This window comes from Psittacula echo (assembly GCF_963264785.1).
Source record: "Psittacula echo genome assembly, chromosome: 4".
Taxonomy (NCBI): Eukaryota; Metazoa; Chordata; class Aves; order Psittaciformes; family Psittacidae; genus Psittacula; species Psittacula echo.
Genome location: NC_137738.1, coordinates 6,611,568 through 6,635,346, shown reverse-complemented (window position 1 = coordinate 6,635,346; position 23,779 = coordinate 6,611,568). Strand labels below are relative to the sequence as shown.

The following is a 23,779-nucleotide window of genomic DNA, read 5'->3' as shown; positions in this document are numbered from 1 at the left end:
GCTGGGGGGGAACCATAGGACTGGGGAAGAGAAACGGGATGCCGGGGTGTTGCCGGTGGCGGACACCGTAGCGGCGCCGCCGCCAGCCACGTGGGGCCCAGCTTCCCAACCTGGCGGCGCGTCTACGGCGGCCGGGAGGGCCTCGCTCTTGGCGCGCTCGGGTTGGCGCCCGGAATGGCGGGACGGGATTGGCCGGTCCGACCACGCGCGGGGCTGCGATTGGCCGGCGCCGCGCGGTTGCTATGGTTACCTTGCGGGGTGGGCGCAGTGCGCCCGGAAGCGCAATCCCGGAAGTGGAGCCATGGCGGCGGCTGCGGCCGCAGCGCTGCTGCTGATGGCGGCGGCGGCGGGAAGCGACGACTCGGACTGGGTGCGGCTGCCCAGCAAGTGCGAGGGTAAGCGGGGCCAGGGCAGGCCGCATGGCACCGGCTCGGTGCTCGGGCCGGGGGGGTTCCCTGTGCGGAGGCTGCGGGCTGCCTCTCTGCCCGGCCCCGCCGGCGGACGAGATGGGTGAGCCATGGGGCCGCCGCGGCGGGTCAGAGCCGAGCCTCCCTCTGCCTGTCCCTGCTGGCGAGTGTCTGCTGCCCATCCCCGGGTTAGAGGCTGCTCCCGGTAGGCACTGACCACAGGGCGGCTTGCAACGGGGCTGGTCGTCAATTCCACTCATCGCTCGGACTCGGTGGTGCTTCCTCCCTGGACAATCAACGGCTTCACAAGCAATCCGGGGCAGGTCATGGTGGACCTTCGTTGTCTGCCGTGGTTTACTCTGTCTTTGCTGTGTAGGGACATGCGGAGCTTGGCAGCAAAGAGAAAGGGAAGAAATGAACCTCTGGAGCTCTTTGCAAAGCTTTCCCTGACAGGGAAGCAGCTCTGAGGACACGGATGTGAGAGCTCTGTGGTGGCACCAGCATAACCTCAGAGAAGCATCACAGTGAGCACTGACCACGCTGCTCCTGTTCCTGCCCAGGCTGGAGCCTGTCAGCACACAGTGATGGCTGCAGCAGCACTTGGATAACCAGACCCAGCAGCAAGTGCTCCTGGCACACATGGTGTGACGTGGAGAGGAGTGACCTCGAGGCCAGAGGGGCTGCATGAAGGAGCACTTGTCCCACCTCAGAAATTGCTGTGGTCACCTCCAGCCCCCGGTGCCTGCACAGAAAGGGAAGTGCAAGAGGTGCACACAGGGTATCCAGCATATGGTGGCAGCCCCAGAGAAGCCACCTTGCTCTTTCCTTCCTTCTCTATTTACATCATTGCCTGGGAGAAGATCTGGCAGCTGGTTGCCGGTAACTGTCCCTGCTATGGCTCGGGCCTTCTCCCAAAGCAGGGCTGGAAGAAGAGGCAGCTCCTGGCAAACAGGAGTCCGCAGCATAAAACAAAGCTCTCTCCAGCCTCCTGGGAGCCTGGCTTTGGAGAACGAAGAACCACAACGTGCCTGGCTTCCATCACCCCACGTTTCCACTTGTAAATCACCAGGATATTTTTCTTCTGGTTTCTGTTTCTATGGCCTCTGTTAGACTCTGGTACAGAAGAAATAAAACTTTTGTTCTTATTAATGTTGTGTAAAAGAAAACCTGCTCTGTGGTATAAAGCTGTTGGTGCTGTGGTCTCAGCTGCAGGCAGTGCCCCAGGCAGTGTGGCTGGATCTGATCCCCCTCTGCAGTCCTATGTCCATCTCTGGGGGCAACAACACAAGGGGGATGTGGAGCTGTTGGAGCAGGTCCAGAGGAGGCCATGGAGATGCTGCAAGTGCTGGAGCAGCTCTGCTCTGGAGACAGGCTGAGAGAGCTGGGCTGGTTCTGATTGGAGAAGAGAAGGCTCCTAAAGGGAAGAGCTTAGAGCAGCTTCCAGTGCCTAAAGGGGCCAACAAGAAATCTGGAGAGGGGCTTTTGACAAGGGCCTGTAGGGACAGGACAAGGGGGAATGGCTTTAACCTGACAGAGGGGAGACTGAGATGAGACATTAGGAAGAAATTCTTCCCTGTGAGGGTGCTGAGGCCCTGGCACAGGGTGCCCAGAGAAGCTGTGGCTGCCCCATCCCTGGCAGTGTTCAAGGCCAGGTTGGACACAGGGGCTTGGAACAACCTGCTGTAGTGGAAGGAGTCCCTGCCTGTGGCAGGGGGTTGGAACTGGATGAGCTTTAAGGTCCCTTCCAACCCAAACCAGTCTGGGATTCTAAGACAGCCTCTTTTGTGGTGACACAATCCATAGCCACCATCTTGTCCTGCAGCTTGGTCCCCAACACTGCCATTATGACCCCAAGGCACTGAGAGAACTGATATGTGATGGGATGCCCTGGTATCATGAGGAGGAGCTGACGCTTGTGTTACCAAAAGACCCCATCCTCTTCCAGGAGGAAGGGAGCAGCTTGTGGTGCAGAGGCTTTGGTGGCTGAGCAGTGGAGCTGCTTGCCAACCTGCAGACAGAATGGGCTCTACCTTCCCAGCTGTGCCGTAGCTTACACCATTCAGATGCTCCTGCTTCAGTGGAGCTCCAGTGGAATTGGCTGGGCCATTCCCAGTTATTTATTCCAATGGCTGAGGCTTCTTTCTGCTCATAGTGTCTTCGGTGTGCCTGACTCCCGTGCTTGTTTCTGCCGCTGTGTCACGCTCCAAACCGCTCCTAACCCCTCCTTTCCCTCCCACAGTGTGCAAGTACGTGGCAGTGGAGCTGAAATCTGCTTTTGAGGAGACCGGCAAGACCAAGGAGGTGATTGACACCAAGTACGGCTTCCTGGACGGGAAGGGCTCTGCCGTCAAGTACACACAGTCGTAAGTGAGAGCGGGATGGGGGTTCTCCTGCAGTCACTGCTGCAGGAGGCAAAGCAGGGGCTTGTGCAGCCTGTGGAGGGGCTGAGGAAGCTAAACTGTGCCAGGCTATGGGGAGCTCCTTCTGATGGCAGAGCTCCCCGTCACACTGATGGGGGAGGGCTGAGGCTCGCCCTGTGCCATGCTTGGTTCTGGGCGGCTGTGCTGAGCCCAAGCCCTCCCTCCTCTCCATGCAGGGACATCCGGTTGATCGAGGTGACGGAGAACATCTGCAAGCGGCTCTTGGATTACAACCTGCACAAGGAGCGGAGCGGCAGCAACAGGTTCGCAAAGGTGAGGGCTGTGCTCCAGTCCCCAAGTGTCCCCTCGCCTGCTTGGTGCTGAACTGCGGCTCCTTCCCATCCCCTGGCAGTGCCCAGCATGCGGTGCTGTGCTCCCCCCAGGTGAGGTGTGGCTGCTGCACAAGGGAAGCCAGGCGCTGTGTTGCCCAGCCTGTGTCTTCCTGTTGGTTTTGGGACTGGGTTTGCAGGTGGGGACTCCCTCCTGACAACGCTGGTGCCCAAGGACCCTGATTTAGGCAGGTTTGCAGGGAAGTGTTGGGGTTTCTGTGGATGAGCAGGTTTGTTGTATTGCTCAGGTGTTTCTGGTCGAGGTAAGTAGTGCCATGGTTAGGATAAGAACAGTATTTTCAATTGGGTTGTAAAGCATGGCTTGAAGGGCTGTTGTGTTAGCTTCTGCACAGCCCTGCCGTCTGCCCATGAGAGGAATGAAGTGATTCCAACTCAGCCTATGATTAGTAGAAATAGGTTGTTAGCAGTGGTTGATTTTAGTTACAGCTACAAGGAAAAAGACATTGTCGTGTATGGTTCTGATGCTGTGTATCATGTTGCAAGTTGGAGAATGGATCATGTGGCAAACAGTGGAATGAGGGAGAATAATAAGGAGTGTTATTGGTCTATTTTGAAGCTAAGTGGGATTTTGAAACGTATGATGAATTGTCATCCTCGGTGGGAGGCAATGCTTTCTGACTCCGAGTGCAGAAATAGTGCTACTGGGACTAGGCTGGTTAGAAGGGCTATTCTAACAGCGAGAGTGATGGTAGCTGGAGAGGTTTGGAAGTTGTTTGGTAGCAGGAGGAGGAGTCTTGGTGTGAGAATAATTGTTAGTGTAAGGAGTACAGAGCTGTTAAGGAGCACTGTGGTTTCCATCACTTTTACTTGGGAGGGAGTGATGGGAGGAGCAAGGTTTGACCAAGCACTGCTGCTCCTCCAGGGCATGTCAGAGACCTTCGAGACCCTGCACAACCTGGTGCACAAGGGTGTCAAGGTGGTGATGGACATCCCCTATGAGCTGTGGAACGAGACCTCTGCTGAGGTGGCTGACCTCAAAAAGCAGGTACCTGGCTCAGTGGGATTGACCCTCGGCAGCCACCGTTGGCCTTGAGGGTCTGGGAATGGGGGTGTCACCAGGACCTTCTGCCCTGGTCCTGCTGTAGTGGTGCGTGGCTGGAGCCAGGCTCTTCTCTGCACTAGTGCGATGTGCTGGTGGAGGAGTACGAAGATGTGATCGAGGACTGGTACAGACACCACCAGACAGAGGACCTTTCCCAGTTTCTCTGTGCCAACCACGTGTTGAAAGGGAAGGACACAAGTAAGTCCTGCCTGGTGCCCTGGGCAGCACAGGGCTGCTAGGGGGAGGGCAGGGGAACCCCGCTAGGGCACGGGGATCCCCGCTACTCCCTCAGCGGCCCCCCTGCTCCTCTTCTTCCCAGGCTGCCTGGCAGAGAAGTGGACTGGCAAGAAGGGTGACTTGGCAAGCGTGGGGGAGAGGCAGAGCAAGAAAAAGAGTGGGAAGAAGAAGAAGAAGGGTCGGAAGGATGAGAGCGAGGGAGCTGATGGCCTCCCACCCACAGGGGAGGCCCTGGAGGAGAGCGGGGTGCAGGAGGAGGCTCCCCTCACCCACAGCCCAGCCGACGAGCTGTAGGGATGCAGCCACAGCCCGATGCTGCAGCCCCAGCAGCCGGGGCTGCCTGCTCCGCGGCCTCACCGGATGAGAAGGGACTTGAGTCACGGTGTGAGCGACCCTGGGCCGGCCGGGTGCCGTCCCGTGAGAAGCCGCCGACCCAGCCCCGCTGCCTGCCTCCTGGGCCTCCAGCTGCGGGAGGCCGCGAGTGCTGCCCCGGGGCCGGCTCCGCGCCCTGCCCGCGCTGCCCCCACCCCGCCGGTACTGTAAATAAAGACATTTTTTTGCTCCCCGGAGCCGCTGCTTCACCGGCGGTGTCCGGACAGGCGCGGCCCCGCTGCTGCCGCCTCCCCGGCTCCACCGGGGGGGCCCAAGCCGGGCGCCAGCGGGACAGCAGGTCCTGGGCCCGCCGCCATGTCCAGGCCCAGCCTACATCGTCCAGCCAATGGGCGGAGAGGCGTGGCGGGAGAGAGCGGCGATTGGTGGGTCCGCAGGGGGGCGGGGACGAAGGGATTGGTGGAGGTGTGTGTTGGAGGCGGAGCGGCGGGGGGGGTGTGTATCAGCACGGAGCGGCGATTGGTGGGTTACGGGGGGGCGGAGCCGGCAGGGATTGGCTGCTCTGAGGGGGCGTGGCTGGAGGCGGGGCGACGGGGGGGCGCGGCACAGCGGGGCCGGGTCGGTGTCGGCGGGATGGTGGACAGCGTGTACCGGACGCGGTCGCTGGGGGTTGCGGCGGAAGGGCTGCCGGACCAGTACGCGGACGGGCGAGCGGCCCGCGTATGGCAGCTGTACATCGGGGACACGCGGGGCCGCACGGCCGAGTACCGCAGCTGGCTCCTGGCGCTGCTCCGGCAGCACCGCTGCCGCTCCATCCTCGACGTGGCCTGCGGCACCGGGTGAGGCTCCGCGCCCGCCCGCTCGCTGCATCAGTCCCCGCTGCCGGGGCTCCCGCGGGCCCCTCCGGTGCCCCCGTTCCCGCTGACAGCCGTGTTCCCAGGGTGGACTCCATCATGCTGCTGGAGGAGGGCTTCCAGGTGACCAGCGTCGACGCAAGCGACAAGATGCTCAAGTACGCGCTGAAGGAGCGCTGGGAGCGGCGCAAGGAGGAGCCCTTCGACCGATGGGGTGCGGGGGCCGGGGGGGGCCGGGAGTGGCGTGCGGACACCAACACCCACCTGGGCGCTGGGCCCCCGGAGCCCTTCTCGCGGCTCCTTCCCCCCTTCCAGAGTGCCGCTGCTCGGGTGGCCTCCCTGCAGGGACGGGCAGGGCCCTGCCGGTGCTGCCTGCTCAGCAAGCACAGGCCATGGCCCTCACCTGCCTGCTGGCCCCAGGCCAGGTCCAGTACCCACAGGGCGCAATGAAGGGGTGGGTGATGCTGGGGTGCAGGGGAGGCTGTTGGTTAGGTGGGGGGTGTCCCTGTCCTCCTCAGCTGCTCCCCTGTGCTGCAGTCATTGAGGAGGCCAACTGGCTGACACTGGAGAAGGACCTGGAGAAGCCCGGAGATGGGTTTGATGCAGTCATCTGCCTGGGGAACTCCTTCTCTCACTTGCCTGACTTCAAAGGTGAGGTTTGGGGCAGGGGGGAATGGACCTGTGCACACCTGAGGGTGTGCCCTAAGTCATGCCGTGAGTGGGGCAGGGGGCTACGCACAATGGAGTTGCTGTGTCATGGCTGAGAACATGCCCCAGTTCATGGCTTAAGTGGGGCCATTGGGTCCTATGGTGGTAAAGGGTCTGCGTGCATCTCTGTCACATCTCTGGCAAGGCTGGAGACACACCCAGATGTGTGCCACGAGCGGGGTGGTGGGTTCCCCATAAGCTCTGTCCCGATGAGGCTGAGAACGTGCCTGAGCTCATACCATGAGTGGCGCTGTGCCTGCTCCAAGCTGAGACTGGAAAGGGGGAGAGGGGGTCAAGATGAAGCCCCATGGGCTCTGCCATGGGGTACAACCACTGCCTGAGGATGCCACGGTTTCCTCTCCAGGGGACCAGAGTGACCACAAGCTGGCCCTGCGGAACATCGCCAGCATGGTGCGGCCTGGGGGTGTCCTGGTCATTGACCACCGCAACTACGACCACATCCTGGCCACAGGCTGCGCGCCACCGGGCAAGAACATCTACTACAAGGTGAGTGGCTGATGGACCCTGGCCCGTCCCTCTCTCCTCCACCCAACCCGAGCTCTGAGGCAAGGCCAAGGAGAAGGGCTGTGCCCAGGGAGCCACCACACAGCCGTCCTCCGGCGGTCCCCAGAGTGACTTAACGAAGGACATCACCACCTCGGTGCTGATGGTGAACAACAAGGCTCACATGGTGACCCTGGACTACACAGTGCAGGTCCCCCCCACTGAGGTGGGGGCAGCCCCAGAGCTGAGGTGAGAGGGGTTGCTCGTGGCGTGGGGTGGCTGGCGCCGTGTCCTGCTGGCCCCACACCTCACCAGCACTGCCTCCCCGCAGCAAGTTCCGGCTCTCGTACTACCCGCACCGGCTGGAGGCCTTCACAGCCCTGCTGAAAGGTGCCTTCCAGGGCAAGTGCCAGCACAGCGTCCTGGGTGACTTCCAGCCCTACACGCCAGGGCAGGCTCACGTCCCCTGCTACTTCATCCACGTCGTGAAGAAGACGGCCTGAGTGGGCCACCGAGATGGGACTGTGGTGGGCTGAGAGCTGCCAGCAGCTCTGGGGACAAGCATGGGGCTGGGGACACTGCTGAGAGCCACCTGAGAGCCCCCTCCCCTTCATTAAGAACACTGGTGACAGCGACCGGAGCCTGTGGTCTGTGTGGTCAGGGCATGGGGTGAGGGGACGGCCGCAGCCTCTTCAGGACCCCCAAGGGAAGAAGCAGCCAGCCTGGGGCAGCATGAGGTGGGTGCAGGCACAGCTTCAGCCCAAGCCCCAGCTGCAGGGGCCAGTCATGCCTGTGGTGTGGGGTTTGGGGCTCCTGGGTGTGTGTGGTGGCACCTCTCCACTGAGCACGGAGCTCAGGGGTGCAACCGGTTTTCTCCCTTTGCGCTCCCAAAACCTGGCTCTGACCCATTCCCTTGACACCCTCAGCCCCCCCGAGGGAGAGGAGGCTCTGCACACCCCAGCCTGCTTTTGCTGTGGCTGCAGCTCCCGCCTGCTCGCCCTGGGGAAGAGGTGGTGGCCAGGTCTAGCAGCGCGTTGTGGTCAGGGACAGCTCTGCCTCAACACGCTCAGATGCTGGAGCAGCAGAGCGCTGGGTCTTCATGCACGGAACGGCTGGAGAACCAGTCCTGCAGCGTGGGGAGGTGGTCCTGGACAGCCACGCTCGGCGCAGGGATGCAGCTGCTGCAGCCTTGGTGCATGCAGCAGTGCTAAAACCTTGCCGCAACAACCCCGGGGCTGGGGCTTAAGGCAGAGCTGCCCCCAAGCCCCACCAGCAGCTGCAGGGATGTGGCACATGGCTGCACAGACAGCCCAGAACAGCGATGTGGCACATGCGGGCTGCGGGAGGAGGTGGGACAGGACTGCAAAAGGGGGTCTGGCTCCCAGCACAAGTCAGTGCAGCTCCAGCCAAGGGGGGAGTATTTCCAAGGCTGGAGCCCTCCCTCTCTGGGGATGTTTTTCCTAGTACCCAGCGGGAATTTCACTTGCTGCCATTTGCCTCCATGTCTGCTCTCACCCAGCACCTCCAAGAAGAACTGAGCTACCCGAGAGGATGCTCAGCTCCTTCCTCAGTCTCTCCCCACCTGCCGTGGGCTCCAGGCATCCCGGGGGCTGAACTAAGCCTGGTCTGCAGCCGTGCTCCCCTTGACTTATAGGACAGTGGCTCCTCTACAACACCCAACCTGCCCAGGGGCTCACAGGGCCCTTCCCGGGTCCACAGCCACTACTAGCAAGCAAAGACCTAAGGCCTGAGGCCAGGCAATGAATACCCAGTGCCAAACCGCTGTATTTATTGAGGGAGCCCATGCTGAGGTCAGGCCAGCTGCCGCAGCAGTGTCCTGTGCCCTGCTGCCCTCCAGCCAGCACCCCTGACTGGGGGCTGACACCCCAACAAGCAACTCCCTCCAGTCCCGCTCTTGCTGCCCAACCAGGCGCAGTTTGGGCCTTGCTCCCTCACCAGTGCTGTCACTCATGAGACACTCCTGTAGTGCCCACAACTGTGAGACTCAGCTTCCACCCTGGGGGGGAATGGTCCCAGTGTGCTCCCAGCAGCCACACAGTGCTCTGAGAGGCAAGGGATGGCTGCAGAACCAGCCCAGCTTCCACCAGCCTCAGGAAGCTGCACAGCTGCTATTTCCAATCAAGCTCCAAAGGGGCCCAGGATCCACCAGAGAAGGGCAGGCAGGTGCCTGTGCCTCTTCTCTCGCACCCCTTCACGCACTGTGCCCATCACTCCAGTCCCAGCTCTGCTGAGCGTCAGCAGGCAGCAAACTTCTGCTGGATGAGTCTGTACCTGAGCAGCTCCTGCTCAGAGACCGACGGCTGCAACCTTGCAGCAGCCTGCAGGAAGTCATCCATGGTGAGGATAAGAGCAGAACTCCCAGTATCCAGCCCTGTGGGACAGAGGACAGGAACAGGCTGAGACAAGCACGGGGGTAGACAGCAAGATCCAACAGCCCCCTCTCCAGCCACCAGAGTGGAAGGAAAACCTCCCCCTGAGGCCAAACACTGGAGGTAATGATGATCCATCTCCCCCTCTGCTCCACTCTGGTGAGACCCCCCTGGATTCCTGTGTCCAGCTCTGGGGCAATAACACAAGAGGGACGTGGAGCTGTTGGAGCGAGTCCAGAGGGGGCCATGAAGATGCTGCCAGTGCTGGAGCAGCTCTGCTCTGGAGCCAGGCTGAGAGAGCTGGGCTGGTTCAGCCTGGGGAAGAGAAGGCTCCAAGGAGACCCTAGAGCAGCTTCCAGTGCTTAAAGGGGCCAAGAAGAAATATGGAGAGGGGCTTTTGACAAGGGCCTGTAGGGACAGGACAAGGGGGAATGGCTTTAACCTGACAGAGGGGAGATTGAGATGAGACATTAGGAAGAAATTCTTCCCTGTGAGGGTGCTGAGGCCCTGGCACAGGGTGCCCAGAGAAGCTGTGGCTGCCCCATCCCTGGCAGTGCTCAAGGCCAGGTTGGACACAGGGGCTTGGAGCAACCTGCTCCAGTGGAAGGTGTCCCTGCCTGTGGCAGGGGTTTGGAACTGGATGAGCTTTAAGGTCCCTTCCAAACGAGTCTATAATTCTGTGACTAAACTGCTGCAGTAACCCAGAGCCAAGCATTCAGAGATGGTCCCAAAGGCATCGAGGCACAGCCCAGTTGCCAGCAGTGGTAACTCTTCCCTTTGCCCCATGTGGGACAGGCAGGGGCTGGGCTCCTACCTTCCTCGATCCATTCCACCTTGCGTTTGACAGCGCACATCATGGCATCTGAGCACAGGGCATAGATGTCTGCTCCGGTCAGCTGAGCTGGGCATTTTTCTAGGACCGTGGTGAGATTCACAGAGGGATCCAGTTGAAACCTGCCACGAGAGAAAACTTCAGGTGTAAGAGCCACAGAACAAACACCAGACCAGGAAAGACACAGGGGGGTTGGAACTGGATGATCCTGAGGTCCTTTCCAACCCAAACCATTCTATGATTCTATGAGACAGCAGCCACCACGCCTGGGCCCCATGTTCCGCAGCCTCTGCGTGCTCCAAACAGAAATCAAAGGGGGGTTGTGTTTGTTTTCTAAATGCAGTCACTTCCCCATGGAACGTCCCTGCAGCAAGGTCCTGTGTCCTGCTAAGCAGGATCAAAGGCAACTTTGGGTTTTCACTGAGGAGACACTGAGCGCTCCACATGCCTGGGAACAGCCTACAGCCAGGGCTGGACACGAACGTGTTTAATGAGAGACTGTACGAGCCACTGTAACACCACAGCATCCTATCAGGGCCACGCTGCAGACAGTCAGCCTCCTTCAGCACCAGCACAGTGCTGCAGGGCATGACCGCCAGCACTGGTGTGAAAGGATGCTCGCAGCCAGCCCACGCTCTTGTCTCCTGCGAGCTCACCCTCAAAAGCAGCACTGATCACAGCTATCGCTGCTCGGGGATCCCACACCACCGGTGTTGGGAAAGGCACACAGAGCACAGGCTGAAGACCCCCCCAGCATCGCAGGAGGAAAGGCAATGAGATAAATGGAGCGGCCTTCATCCCTAGACCTGCAAACAGTAGGGGATGTGATAGGGCAGCTCTTGCAGGAAGCAAATGGGAGCTTCCTGCCATGCTGCTGCGCTGCAGTGTCATCCCACTGTTAGGATCTGGCTGAGCTCCTCAAGGAGAACTGCCTGAAAGGATGGAGCCAGGAGGGGGCTGGGCTCTGCTCCCAAGGAACAAGGGATGGGACAAGAGGAAACTGCCTCAAGCAGCACCAGGGGAGGTTTAGACTGGATATTGGGAACAATTTCTTCCCCAAAGGGCAGTCAGGCATTGGAACAGGCTGCCCAGGGCAGTGGTGGAATCACCGCCCCTGGAAGTGTTCACAAACTGTGTAGAGAAGGCCCTCAGTGCCATGGGTTAGTGGTGGCCTTGGCAGTGCTGGGGAATGGTTGCACTGGAGGATCTTGAGTGTCTTCTTCAAGCCGGCTGGTCCTATGATTCTGTGATTCTATGTGTGCACGGTGACTGGAGAACCCTGCCAACCCCTCCACTGACAGCCACCTGAGACATCTGATAGGAAACCCAGCCCCAGCTGTGCTTAGGAACCTGCCCCATCCTCTTCCCCTACCTGCTGGCCAGCGCCTCAGGTGCTCCCCCGGGCTCAGACACGAAGCCAAGCTGGAGTGCACCACACATGAACCTTAAAGGCAGGCTGTGACCCACTGCAGGTGGCAGAAGGCTGCTGCAAGAGCCCCTGGTTACTCACTTCCTGGTGACGGCGCTCAGCACCTGCAGCTGCGACTCCCGGTCTTCATTGATGCCCACGTAGACCAGTTTGTCAAACCTGCCAGCAGAGAGGAGAGGCAGCTGAGAAGAGGCCGAGACCAACCTGCCCCTGGGGCACCAGGAACTGAAGGTGGCCCTGAGGCAGCTCCTTTTGCTCTCAAGTTCATTGATGATACAAAGCCTGGGGTGGGGGAGCAGTTGGTGTGCTGGAGGGCAAGGCTGCTCTTCAGAGGGACCAAGGCAGCTGGAGAAATGGGCTGACAGGAACCACACGAGGTCCAACCACAGCACATACAAAGTCCTGTCCTGCTGTGGCAAGCCACAGGCATGAAGACAGACTTGGGGGGACCAATTGCTCCCACCAGTTTGATGCTACAGCAGGTCCCTTCTTGCCCTGCTATGCTGCTGAGGCAATAAGCAGAGTGGTGGGGGATGACAAGCAGAGGTATCTTGTGCTGCTGCTACAGCCATTCCTCTTGGTTTCCTTTCCCCCCACCAAGCCAGGGCCAGGGGGCTTTAGGAACAGTCTCTTTGGAGGGAACATGGTGGGGACACAGGCCAGCTCCTTGCTGCCTGAGAAGCTCCAGGGAACTACCCGAAGGCAGGATAGGATGCGCTGTACCTGCCCGGCCGGAGCAGAGCTGTGTCCAGGAGGTCAGGCCTGTTGGTAGCTCCAATGACAAACACCTCTCTGGTGGAATGAAGGCCATCGAGCTCAGCCAGGAGCTGCGAGACAACTCTGTGGGAGCAAGACAGGATGCACACAATGCTGGCAAGCCACCCACTGTCACCCTGGGGACACCCTGGCAGGGCAGTGATGCTGCCAAACAGTCCTCAGGGCAGTGAACAGCAGACCCAGCTCTGCAGACACAGGGCTTAAGCTGGTCTGGCAGCACAGTACTTGAGTGCTGCACACACCTCCTGGAACAGGGATATCTCTACCAGGTCCTGGGATCACCTGAAGTGACCAACAGGCACCATTCCCAGCCCCTTGCAGAGCTGCTGGTTTGTCTGTGAGAAGACGGGACACTGGGGACACACGGTGTCACTGTGAAACCCTGCAGAACCCCTCAAGGATGGAGAGAAGGAGTGCATGGGGACTAATGGCTCAGCAGAAGAGGCCTGGGAGAAATAACCCCATTTCTGGGTATGCTCACACTGTACATGCTTTGCTTCTAGAGGGGCAGCTGAAAGGTTTCCCACTGCAGGGAAACAGCAGCAAATAGGAGAGCACAACAGGGTGCAGAAGATGTCCTTGGAGAGGCCAAAGGGAGCAGTTGGCAGCCACAGAAGCAGCTGGAGGAGACTTTGTCTGACCATATGTTTGCACAACAAGCTTGGGCAATTGGGAATGTCCAGCAATGCAAACAGCAGTACCAATGTCCAGAAAGAGCAGACAGGCCATGCAGAGGGGCTGGAAGGGAGCATGGAGGTGGAAAAGTGGAAAAAGACACTTGGGATGGACTCTGCCTCACAGGGCAGCCCCGTATATCCCTCCAACTAAGGCCAAGGATGCACGGTGCTCACTCACCTGTCCATGACACCCCCCGAATCTCCACTCCTCCCACGACTGGGGGCCAGGGAATCCAGCTCATCGAAGAAGATAATGCAGGGAGCAGCTGCCCTGGCTCTGGCAAACACTGGGAGAAGACAGCACGGAAGGTGAGAAAGTCCTGGAGGAGCACTCAATGGCAACAGAACCTGCTACACCCCCAGCAGGGAAGAGCTGTGGATGGAAACCAGCTGCCCACTGCCTCCCCATCACCAGCTGCTACTGACTGGAGGGTTCAGTGGGAGCAGGGACTGGCAGCACCCAGCACGATGGCACCTGAGGCTCAGCTGTCTCTGAGGGGCTGCTGTCCCATCAGGAACACCAGGGACAAGAGTGACAGGAGCAGAGAGAGCAGGAAAGCTGCAGCAAGGCAGGGAACAGACTGTAGAAGATTGCTGGGTTCGCACCCTTGCTGAGGGGTTTAAGCACTACCTCCTCCCCCTCCAGCACCCCAGAAAAGCCCCATCCTCCCACACGCAGGAGCAGGATGCATCTCCTCACCATTACGCACGTTCTCCTCACTCTGCCCAACGTACATGTTGATGAGCTCTGGCCCTTTCACACTGTGGGCAGGGAGAAGAGGGAGCCAGTTAGAGGATGCCTATCCTCTGCCAGGAGAAAGCCAGTCCCGTTGTGCAATGCCCCACTCTTCACCTAAGGAATGTCATGGTGCATGTGGTTGCCACAGCTTTGGCCAGCAAGGTCTTCCCTGTCCCTGGAGGCCCGTAGAGCAGCAGCCCAGAGCGGCACAGACCCAGTGACAGCAGCTCCGGGTGCTCCAGGGGCAACTGGATAGTGTCCAGGATCTCCTTCTTCACCTCCTGGAGCCCACCAACATCCTGCCAGGACACGGAGGGGATCTGCCAAGAAAGGGGGGGTCCCTGTCAGTGTGCCTGGGGAGCCCCTGCTCCAGCAGGGTACCAGCCGTCAGCTTCTTGTGCCATCAGCTGTGGAATTCCCCTGCACTCTCTTTTGTGTTATCAGCACCCACATTTCCCCTCTCCTGAGCTACGCAATGGGGAAAACAAACTGCCCATGGTCCCAGGCAAGCTGTGCTCACTGCGTGCTGCCTCATCCCCAATCCTCTGTTGGACCTCCTAACGCCTGTCAGCAAAAATACCCTGGGGAAAGTAGCTGCCAGGGCTGCCTGCAGCCTCGTGGGGAGAGCCCCGCTGCAGGCAGGCCTTGGGACACAGGAGGGAAGGTAAAAATAAGAAGAGGGGGAAAAAATGAAACCCAGACCTATTGGTTGTGAGCTACTTGTGTTCAGGGCACTTTGTCCCCGAGGGCAGTGAGACGGTGCGAGGGCTTCACACCACAGTGACAAAACCTGGGCTAGCAGGACCTCTGTCTTGTGAAGGAGGATGTGAGAGACAGACACCCTGGAGGATGCTGCACAGAAAACCATCTGCTTTTGAAAGGGAGGGGTGCAAGAACAAAGTCCATGAATGCTTGCAAGAAATAGATAGGATGAGGTCAACTGCAAACATGAAGGAGATCACTGAGAAGAGAGGAAAGACAGCAAGCTTGAGAGAGGGGAGTCACGCCACTTGTGCTGAGCAAAACTGCCTCGGAGGATGCTGCTGCTCTGCTCCCGGCTTTAAAAATAGCAGGAATGCCACAGTCTGACACGAAATATCCCATGAGAGTCACAGCAGCGCTCCTGGGAATGTGCAGAGAAAGCAAAGCCCCGGCACTGTTCCCCCAGCTGCTGGCTCGGTGGGGAACAGGCGCCAGCACAAATGGGGAGCTTAAAAATAGGCTGGAGGGAAATTCTTTCCCCCCTCAGCCAATTTGGCTCTGGTTCCTTCCCTGCTTGAGGTGATGCCATCTCGCGCTGTTCCTCCAGCTGTCCAGCAAGTCCACCAGGAAAATCAGGTCAGACAAGATAAGGATTCCCAGCAAAAAAAGGGTTGAAAGCAAAAGGTCACAGGCCCTCATTCCTCAGTGCTGGTGAACGGGAGAGCTGCCTTCACCCCTGCACTCCTGACTATCCTGCCTCGCTAGAAAAAGCCTATAGGAGCTGGAAAACTGCAGCAGACTTGTCTTCAGAGAGCATCATAGGCCTAGGCCATGCTGCAGCCACCGCCAGCAACTGGGAGGTTTGAAACTGGTTCTCTCCAGGAGGCTCAAGCTGTACCTGCAAACAGATGTGTGACTAACCAGAAAATGCAAGCAGGGAATCAAGAGTTATGTATGTTGAGAGCACCCAGCTCTGCTAACAGCCTTCCTGAACCACAGCCAGTTACTAAGAAATAGATAAAGGACTGTAAAAGGCAAACAGAATGAGCTCACATGCGTACAGAGAGCTCACTGCCCAGCGTGCTCTGGGGTTACTGTTTGCCTTACAGCAAACTTTGCAAACATACCTCAAAGCAGAGCTTGTTTCAGTCTCTCAGTAATGTGATGAATGAATGAAGTCCCAGAGTAGCACCTGGATGATGACACCAGCAAGGTGGCACCTTGCTAGGGCAGGACTGCAAGTGGGCAGTCAGGGAAGGCACCAGCATAACTCCTCCAAGGCCAGCATTTCCTGTCCTGTGCTGCCATTCGCACTCAAGGGCATGGGAAAGCTCCGATCATTTTGCTTGATCCCAACACCACGTTACCTAACAAAACCAGCCTCCCCAGGTGCTGCTTCCCTGGGTGCCGAGTTGCCAGATGTGGATCATGCTCCCTCCCCAGAAGCTGGTTTTCTCTGACACTCCATGTCCCTTCCCCTAAGAACCCTGAAACTCTTCAAACTGCCCGGCTGTCAGAAAAGCTCACACCAGCTCAAGCAGTGGTCAAGGCCAAGAGATTAAGGATAAGGCTTCTCACACATGTGGGGAGCCCCCCTTCACATGCTTGAGCCAGGTGGCTGGAGAGACCTCAGTGAGGCAGCCAGCCCGCAGCTACTCAGCTGTACCCCTATGGCAATGCCAAATTCAGTGGTCTCCAATTAGAGACCACTGCCCAAATTCAAAGCCAAGAAGGTGAACAGCACTACTGGGGGAAAGCCCAGGGTGGAACTGTTCCTTGCTCAAGGCTGGGGGAATACATGGAAGGACACTGCAGGAAGTGATGTGCCAGAACACAGCCCCATCATCTGCTGAGGTCTGTGAAAGGTACTTTGAGCAATGGCTTTAACCTGACAGAGGGGAGACTGAGATGAGACATCAGGAAGAAATTCTTCCCTGTGAGGGTGCTGAGGCCCTGGCACAGGGTGCCCAGAGAAGCTGTGGCTGCCCCATCCCTGGCAGTGTTCAAGGCCAGGTTGGACACAGGGGCTTGGAGCAACCTGGTCTAGTGGAAGGTGTCCCTGCCTGTGGCAGGGGGTTGGAACTGGATGAGCTTTAAGGTCCTTTCCAGTCCAAACCAGTCTGGGATTCTAAGACAATACAGCTCTGGAGAACCAACCCCTGTTCCTCTGCCCAACATCCTACCTTTGGGGCTCCCACTGCCTGGGAATGGGCATCATGCAGCTGGTCCAGTGCAACACTGAAATCCTCCTCGAGCACCGGGAACCCAGCAGTGCAGAAATCTCTCTCCACTTCCTCACTCAGTCCACCTGGAAAGCTGTCAGCAAAGAGAAAGGAAGGTATCAGGCTCTGCCCCTGTCATTATCAGACTGGCTGCAGCCCTTGCCCTCCCCTGCCTCCTGCCCTGTTGCCTGCTCTACCTCAAGGCCTGGATGCGGGTACAAGCAGCCCGGCTGCTGTGGGACAACAAGGCACACAAATCTCCCAGCACAAAGCCCTGTGAATGCAGAAACAAACAGCATCAGTTCAGTCCCTGACCACAGCTCCAGCTATGCCATAAAAGGTGTATGGGGAAAAATTCCTTGCAGGAGCTTCTGTGCCCTGTTTAAAGGCTCCAGCTTTTTGCAGATGTCTGCAGACCAGTGTTATCCACTGTGGATAACAGATGAGGCTGTGGGAATTGCCCTCCTTCTCCATGGCCAGGTAGGGGAGGTTGGCCCAGCACCCCTGGCCTGCCCACTTCCACATGCTGCCATGGTTTCACTCACTGCAGTCCTGCGGGCCAGCCTGGACAGGCTCACTTCTTTGCCCAGAGGCAGACTGGCAGTCAGCATGCTCAGCATCGACCTCCTCTGCTCTTCTGAAGGGGCTTCGATTTTCACCTCATGAAGGAAAGCAGTCTGCACATCTGCAGGAACATCCTGGGGCTTGCAGGTTGTGCCAATCACCAGGACAGGGTGGCTGTTGAGAGAAGCGGGACAGTGCATGGCCTCAGCTCTATGGAAGCTTCCCTCTTACATTGCCATCGCATACGAGCCCTCTCCACTGGCTACCCTTTCCTCCAAGAAATGCATACCTACTGGCCAAGCTGTCTTGCAGCCACTCTCCTCCAGCTTGCCTTTGAACTGCTTTGTGAGCTCTATCTCCAAGTCAAGGCCCTTCAAGTGATATCTTATTTCTTCACTTGATGTCTCCCTGCCTGCACCCTGGTACTTGCCATCAGCCTCAAGATTCCCCAGGGTCCAGCTCCCTTCTGGGGCCCCCGTGACCCTTGCCATGCCTCATTCAACAACTCGGAAACCAGCTTCAGCCAACAGAGCTTCCCGATTCTGCCACTGAGCTGGAACAAGGGCCCTCTGAAGCAAACAAAGCAAACCTGGGGAAGACTCCACCAGACTAAAAACAAAACAGGGCACGTTAGCAATCAGTTACCCTGCTGCAGCAGTGACTGCTGCCCTAGGAATGGCAGGAGCAAACAATCCCCTCAAATACCCACAGCAAACATGCAGGGTCTGTACCTCAGTGCTGGGTCTCTGTCCAAGAGCAGCTGCCTCAGCGTGGCAATGACCCTGGCGTCCTCTCCTAGCCTGTCCCGGTCTCTGCCAAGCACCTCGATGTCTTTGAGCAGGAGCACACAGGGCTGATACTGCTGGGCCTGGGTGAAGGCCATCTGAACTTTCTCCTCTGTGGCTCCACTGGTGTCACTGCACAAACTAACACAATCGACCTGCGAGACACAACACACAGCCTGCAGCGGTTGCAACACAGGCAGCGGGGACGCAGGACAACGTTCGCTCCCATGAAGCTTTCCATGGGCAATTCACAGCTGAAAGGAGATCCAAGCGGATTTTTCTCAGAGACACAGGATGTATGCAAAGTAGACAGATTGAGGACCTTTTAGCATTGAAAAATGGCTGTTTGGTGCCCCTGAGGGTGACAGGATGGTCTTGTCTGAAAAGGGTGAGGCCAAGGGACCCAAGAAATTGATACAGTGGCTGTCACTGCTCAGCAACCCAAGCTGGAAGGGGATGGGAGAGCCATGGAAGAGGCCAAGACAGGGAGAACAAAGTGTCTTGGAGAAACAGTGCAAAGAGCGGAGAGGGAGACACTGTTCAACCCAGTGCTGCATGAGCACAAAGTGCAAGAGGAAGGTAGAAGGGAGGTGAGGGGACGCTAGAGGTGGCTGGAGGCCCAGAGGCTGTTTGCAAAGCAAACAATTGATGAAATCATCCCAAAGGGAGAAGTGAGTGGTGAGCCTTGAACAGCAGCGTGAATGCTGCTGGGAACAGGCAGTGCTGCCTCCTGGTGCTGCAAGGCCAACGCAGGGAGAGACAAACCATCTCTGGGATTCCTTGGCCTTATCCTCAGAAAGGGTAGCTTGGAGCAGGGAGAACACCTCAAGAGCTGGCCTAAAGGGTAAGGATGGGGGCACAGAGCACAGGAACTCCTATTCCTAGAAAAACATAGGAGTTAAGATTGTAGCAAGCAGAGCCAAAGGGCAGCAGTAGTTGTATGCAAGTATAGAAGGGCAGCGAGAGGACAAAAAAGGGGTGATCATCATTGAAATGTGGAAGAGCTACTGGTGAACAGTAGTTTCTGTAGTAGAACTACAGGCAGAACGATCAGAGGAAGGGAAGAGAAGGTGGAATGGTAATGTAAGCATTGCAGTAAGTGAAAAAAGAAGGGGAGAGCACAAAAGCTGGGCTAGGACAATCAGACTGACAGCAAATACCTCTGGCTTCAATACTAAGAGTGTTAGTCTTTAAAAGCAGCAAGCAAGGCCAAAACCAGAGCTACAGCCTTGCTCATCACACTAAAACATGAGGCCATGTGCCACAGGGCTCCCAAACACATCCTATACATGTATCTGAAGGCACTGTGAAGACTCTGTGAGCTTGTGCTAGATCCCAAGAGCCATGGCACATCTGCTGAAGAGCTCAGCACCTCTAAGGATCGTGCCCAGAAGAGGAGCTGCACAGCAGCTGGTCAAGCTCCCCCCCGCCCACTGTTCTGGCTTGAATTGGACAGACAAAAAGCAGCTAAAGAGAACAATGTCAGTATCGACCCTAATCCATTCCAGAGCAAGCTGCTAAGCTCAGCACACTCGATCTCCTTCTGCATTATGTGCACGTGGGAGCAGGTTGCGGGTAGGCTCATGTCAGGGCTGCAGCAGGAGTGTTGGCATGGCTAACTTACAGAACATTTCCTTAATTCCTTGTATGTTGTGAATCCACTCACAACTGACCAGAGGAGAAATTACCTTGAAGAGGTGGAGGTTGAGGCAGCTACACACAGCTCTGACAGCCATCAGCTTCCCACTGCCGCTCGGCCCCGAGAGGAGAACGCTGCTGGCCCCGCTCAGTGCACTTGCCCTGTAACACAGAGGGAGTTCTCCCGGTGACCAACAGGGTCCCAGCTCCCCTGAGGCTTTGGTAGAAGGAATTCTAACTCACCGATTGCCCAGGTGAGGCCGAAGAGCATCACAGAGCTGCTTCACAACATCGGAAAGTCCAGCAGGAGACAAACTGCTCCAGAACTCATGGTTGTTATAGGCCGGGGCAGATGGGACAGCACTGGTTGTTGAGCCCACCTGTGAGAAGGGAAGATAGCACAAAGACAGGTATCAAGCAACAATGTCTGCCCTGAAAATGCCATTTTCCAATGGCAGGAGACACAAGCCTCCAAAGGCACCTTTATCATCCATAGTGCAACCTCAGCCTCAGATCTTCCTGCTCTTCACCGACATCTTACCAGATAGAGGGACGTGTTCTGAGTGTCCACCAGGTAACCCTCAGACTGCTCGCCTTCCACCATGCCTAAAATCTTCCTCACTTTGAAGTAAAGCTCTGGCCACCTGAGAGAAAAGTGAAGCAGTTTAAATTGCTGGCTCTAGATCCCAAAGGCAGGAACAATACACTTGTCAGCAAGACAGCTGAAAGGCTCAGGTAAGAAAGATACCCTTGCCATCTCCCAGGACCCACACGGATCCTTTACAGACCCCGCTGTGCTGCCTGGCCAGACAAGCAACAGGACGGTCAACAGCTCCTGCTGGTGGCTTCAGCCTACAAGTACGTCTGTATTGCACCTAAGAGCTCAGGACATTCTCTTTTCTCTCCTTCACTACAACTCCACAGACATCCACCTGCAGTGTATAAAATCTAACAGCACAGAGTCCTTGAGGCTCCAGACTGGGGCTCACCCAAATACCATGAGAGCCTTACAAGCATTCTGCCCTGGACACACTGCTATCCCATTGGACAGACCAAGGGATCTGCAGAGGTTTCCTCCAGGGTTTTCTCCATCCTCTGAATGGAGCACCACCTGCACACCAACACAGTTCCAAGCTCTTTAGGTCCCATAAGCTCTGCTGCCTTCTCTGGCTTGCCACATGGCTAATACAGAATGGAAACTCCTACAAACAGAAGACTTGTGCTTCCTACGGTCCTGCCTCCCTGCAAGAAAGAGCCTAGGAAACAGTCATCGTAGTAGTGCTATAACCCATTCTATTTCAAAGCACATAGTGGAGCCGAGCGGCTGCTGGTGTATCCTGCAGGAACAAACTCAAGGCAGTTCTTTGCATCACACCCTTCGGCTGCCTGTGGCAGTTCCCTCAGCTATAGCATTCCCATTGCCACCACCCAAATCCTGCCGCAAGCAGCCCTACTCTGACACTCGTTTAGCACACGACTGCTGCAAAGCCACCTCAGCCAGCCAAGAAAGGCAGAACCGATGGCCAGACAGAAAGTTAATCTAACATGAAATGTAACTAACATGACAAGCCCAACTTCCCCTTGGCTTTCAAGTGGCACTGGCTGTCCCAAGGCCACCCCTCTCTCTTCATTCCTTTTCCCCCATCAGTTTCTCTGTTTTTCCCTTTCTTCCCTCCATGACTGTCTGAGTGAGCTGCCGGAGGCTTCCCTCTTGGCTGCAGCTCCCCATAATCCAATAAAAACCTCTTCCCCCTAAAATGAAGGGCAGATGAACTCTAAACTCCAGGGACAGATCAGGATGGAATGAATGTCTTGTTTCAAGAGCCTCAGCGACAGAACAGTATCTTTTCTCTTGCAGTACCCATGTAACAGAGCCACAGTTTGTTGCCACCTACCTGAGGAATTTGTCTGCATTTACTTCTAGAAACTCAGCATAGCCAAACGTTGGAACACACAGGATATCCCCCTCCTGGACAAGCCTACAAAAGACCCAGGGATTTTCAGCAGTGAAAGAGGCCCCTACCGCATATACCATAAACTTCTCTGCATAGTGTCTCTTACTTTCTAATCTCTTCTTGACTATGTAGCTGAGCTTGTAGAGTAACCAGAGCTAAAAATCATTTCATTATCTGCAAGTGAAGACTTTAAATCTTAAAGCATTAGCAAGTTTTCACAGAATCCCAGACTGGTTTGGGTTGGAAGGGACATTAAAGCTCACCCAGCTCCAACCCCTGCCACAGGCAGGGACACCTTCCACTAGAGCAGGTTGTTCCAAGCCTCTGTGTCCAACCTGGCCTTGAACACTGCCAGGGATGGGGCAGCCACAGCTTCTCTGGGCAACCTGTGCCAGGGCCTCACCACCCTCACAGGGAAGAATTTCTTCCTAATGTCTCATCTCAATCTCCCCTCTGTCAGGTTAAAGCCACTCCCCCTTGTCCTGTCCCTACAGGCCCTTGTCAAAAGCCCCTCTCCAGCTTCCTTGCACCCCTTCAGGCACTAAAGGACACGCGTGTCCTGCCGCAGCTCACCGGGGTGTTCTGAAGTGCTTGTAGAGGACACGGTCGTACCCTCCCCGGGCGCTGTATGCGGGCGAGCAGACGATCTGGAGGTGCAGCTCCTTGGCGAAGGGCGGCACGGCCAGCACGGACCGGCTGCCCGCCCCGTCGGTGGCGCTGCACCTTTCGTACCTCTGCGGAGGGGAAAGGCCGCAGCGTGAGACCCCGCCGCCGTGCTCCGCACGTCCTGTCCCCCATCCCCGGTAGATGCTCACCCTGAGGCGGAGCTGCGCGGCGGCAGTGGGGTCGCAGCCCATGTTGAAGGCCAGCGCCGGGGCCATCAGCGCGGCGCCGTCACCCGGCCGGCGGCGGGCGGCCCGCGGGTACTCCCAGGGCGGCGGGCGGGCCAGCAGCGCTGCCAAGTGCTCGCGGGCCGCGCCTTCGGCGCCCACCCGCACCCACTCGCCCTGGAAGAGGCCGAGCGCCAGCAGCCCGCGCCGGCTCACCCACACCTCCGCGCCGCCGCCTCCCGCCGCGCCGCCGGGAGCCGCCCGCAGCCGCGCAACCGCCGCAGCCCCACCGGGCCCGGCGGCCGCGAACCGGGACACGAGGGGCGGCGCGGCGGGGCACCGGCAGGGGGCGCCGGCGGGCTCCCGCGGCGCCGGCGGCGGGGCGAGCGCGGTGCGCGTGGCGTTGCCCAGCAACCCCTGCAGCGCCGGCCTCGCCTCCAGCACCAGCGGGCCCGGCCCCGGGCCCGGCCCCGGCAGCGCCTCTCCCCGCCGCGCCAGCACCGCGCCGCCCGCCGCCCGCCCGGCCGCCGCCGCGCCCCCCAGCAGCACCCAGGCCAGCGCCGGCGGGCGCCGCACCGGCCACACCGCCACCCGGCGCCCGGCCGCCAGCCCCAGCCGCCGCAGCACGGCCCCGCGCAGCCACAGTTCGGCGCCGCGCCGCCCGCCCGCCTCCACCGCCACGGCGCTCAGCAGCACGGGCTGCGCCCCGCCGCGCCCCGCCGGCCGCACCGCCAGCACCAGCCCGCCGCCCCGCCCGCGCAGCGCCGCGCACAGCGCCGGCGGCGCCAGCAGCAGCGCCGTCACCGGCGCCAGCTCCGCCGGCGGCGCGTCCAGCGGCCGCAGCACCGCCACCGCCATCGAGCCGCTGGGAGGAGCGGCTCCGAGGGGTCGGGGACACGGAGCAGGCGCCGAGCGGCAGCGACGCGGCTCCGCCCCGCGCCAGGCCGCGCCTACACCGCCGCAGCGGCACCGCGGGCAGCGGCAGCAGCAGCACCGCAGAGCCAGGCCCGGGCAGGACCCGCTGGCAGGGTGACCCTGCTCCGAGGATTGCCCCTCCAGACCCTGCCACCAGCGCTGTGGAGTCTTGGGCAGTCGCTGTCATCCACCAGCACCTCCTTCAGGGTGCCCTCTGGAGCGGTGCACGCTGTGAGTGCAGCAGCAGGGGCATATCTGAGCCCCAGCACACCCGGCTGCACCCCACGGTTGCCCCTTGGTTCACAGAAAGTGTCACGGCTGTGGAGGGTCGGAATGGAGCCAGAAAGGCAAGAGAGGCCTGTGCTGCCCTCCCTGAGCCCCGTGCCGGCTGCACATGGAATAAGGGGGGAATGGCAGGTGCCCAGAGCAGAACTGGTTGGCCTCACCAGTGCCAAGGTGGTGAGGTTTTGTG

At 58.6% G+C, this 23,779-nt stretch overlaps 3 protein-coding genes across 6 annotated transcripts; 2 read left to right on the top strand and 1 right to left on the bottom strand.

Moving 5' to 3' along the window:
- Positions 1-292: 292 nt before the first annotated feature.
- On the top strand, positions 293-4,974 carry CNPY3 (canopy FGF signaling regulator 3). The gene is made up of 6 exons (XM_080614812.1): positions 293-395; positions 2,647-2,770; positions 3,004-3,100; positions 4,040-4,162; positions 4,300-4,417; positions 4,539-4,974. Exons 1-6 carry the CDS (start codon positions 302-304, stop codon positions 4,748-4,750), a joined length of 768 nt encoding a protein of 255 aa, XP_080470938.1. The 5' UTR covers positions 293-301; the 3' UTR covers positions 4,751-4,974.
- A 444-nt stretch (positions 4,975-5,418) lies between these two features.
- On the top strand, positions 5,419-7,479 carry GNMT (glycine N-methyltransferase). 4 transcript variants are annotated; one of them, XM_080614811.1, is made up of 6 exons: positions 5,419-5,625; positions 5,727-5,854; positions 6,178-6,291; positions 6,713-6,855; positions 6,980-7,101; positions 7,184-7,479. In XM_080614811.1, exons 1-6 carry the CDS (start codon positions 5,420-5,422, stop codon positions 7,353-7,355), a joined length of 885 nt encoding a protein of 294 aa, XP_080470937.1. In that variant the 5' UTR covers position 5,419; the 3' UTR covers positions 7,356-7,479. The 4 variants fall into 4 exon arrangements, with proteins under 4 accessions (XP_080470937.1, XP_080470935.1, XP_080470936.1 ...); XM_080614809.1 differs by having other exon boundaries at positions 6,959-7,101; XM_080614810.1 differs by having other exon boundaries at positions 5,419-5,854.
- A 1,285-nt stretch (positions 7,480-8,764) lies between these two features.
- PEX6 (peroxisomal biogenesis factor 6) lies at positions 8,765-23,250 on the bottom strand (the record flags this gene model as incomplete). The annotated part of the gene is made up of 17 exons (XM_080615341.1): positions 8,765-9,244; positions 10,057-10,196; positions 11,585-11,662; positions 12,227-12,343; positions 13,136-13,244; positions 13,658-13,719; positions 13,811-14,016; positions 16,582-16,714; positions 16,818-16,894; positions 17,166-17,358; positions 17,916-18,124; positions 19,658-19,769; positions 19,851-19,987; positions 20,149-20,251; positions 21,503-21,586; positions 22,136-22,296; positions 22,378-23,250. 17 exons carry the CDS (start codon positions 23,248-23,250, stop codon positions 9,108-9,110), a joined length of 2,931 nt encoding a protein of 976 aa, XP_080471467.1. The 3' UTR covers positions 8,765-9,107.
- Positions 23,251-23,779: the final 529 nt, after the last annotated feature.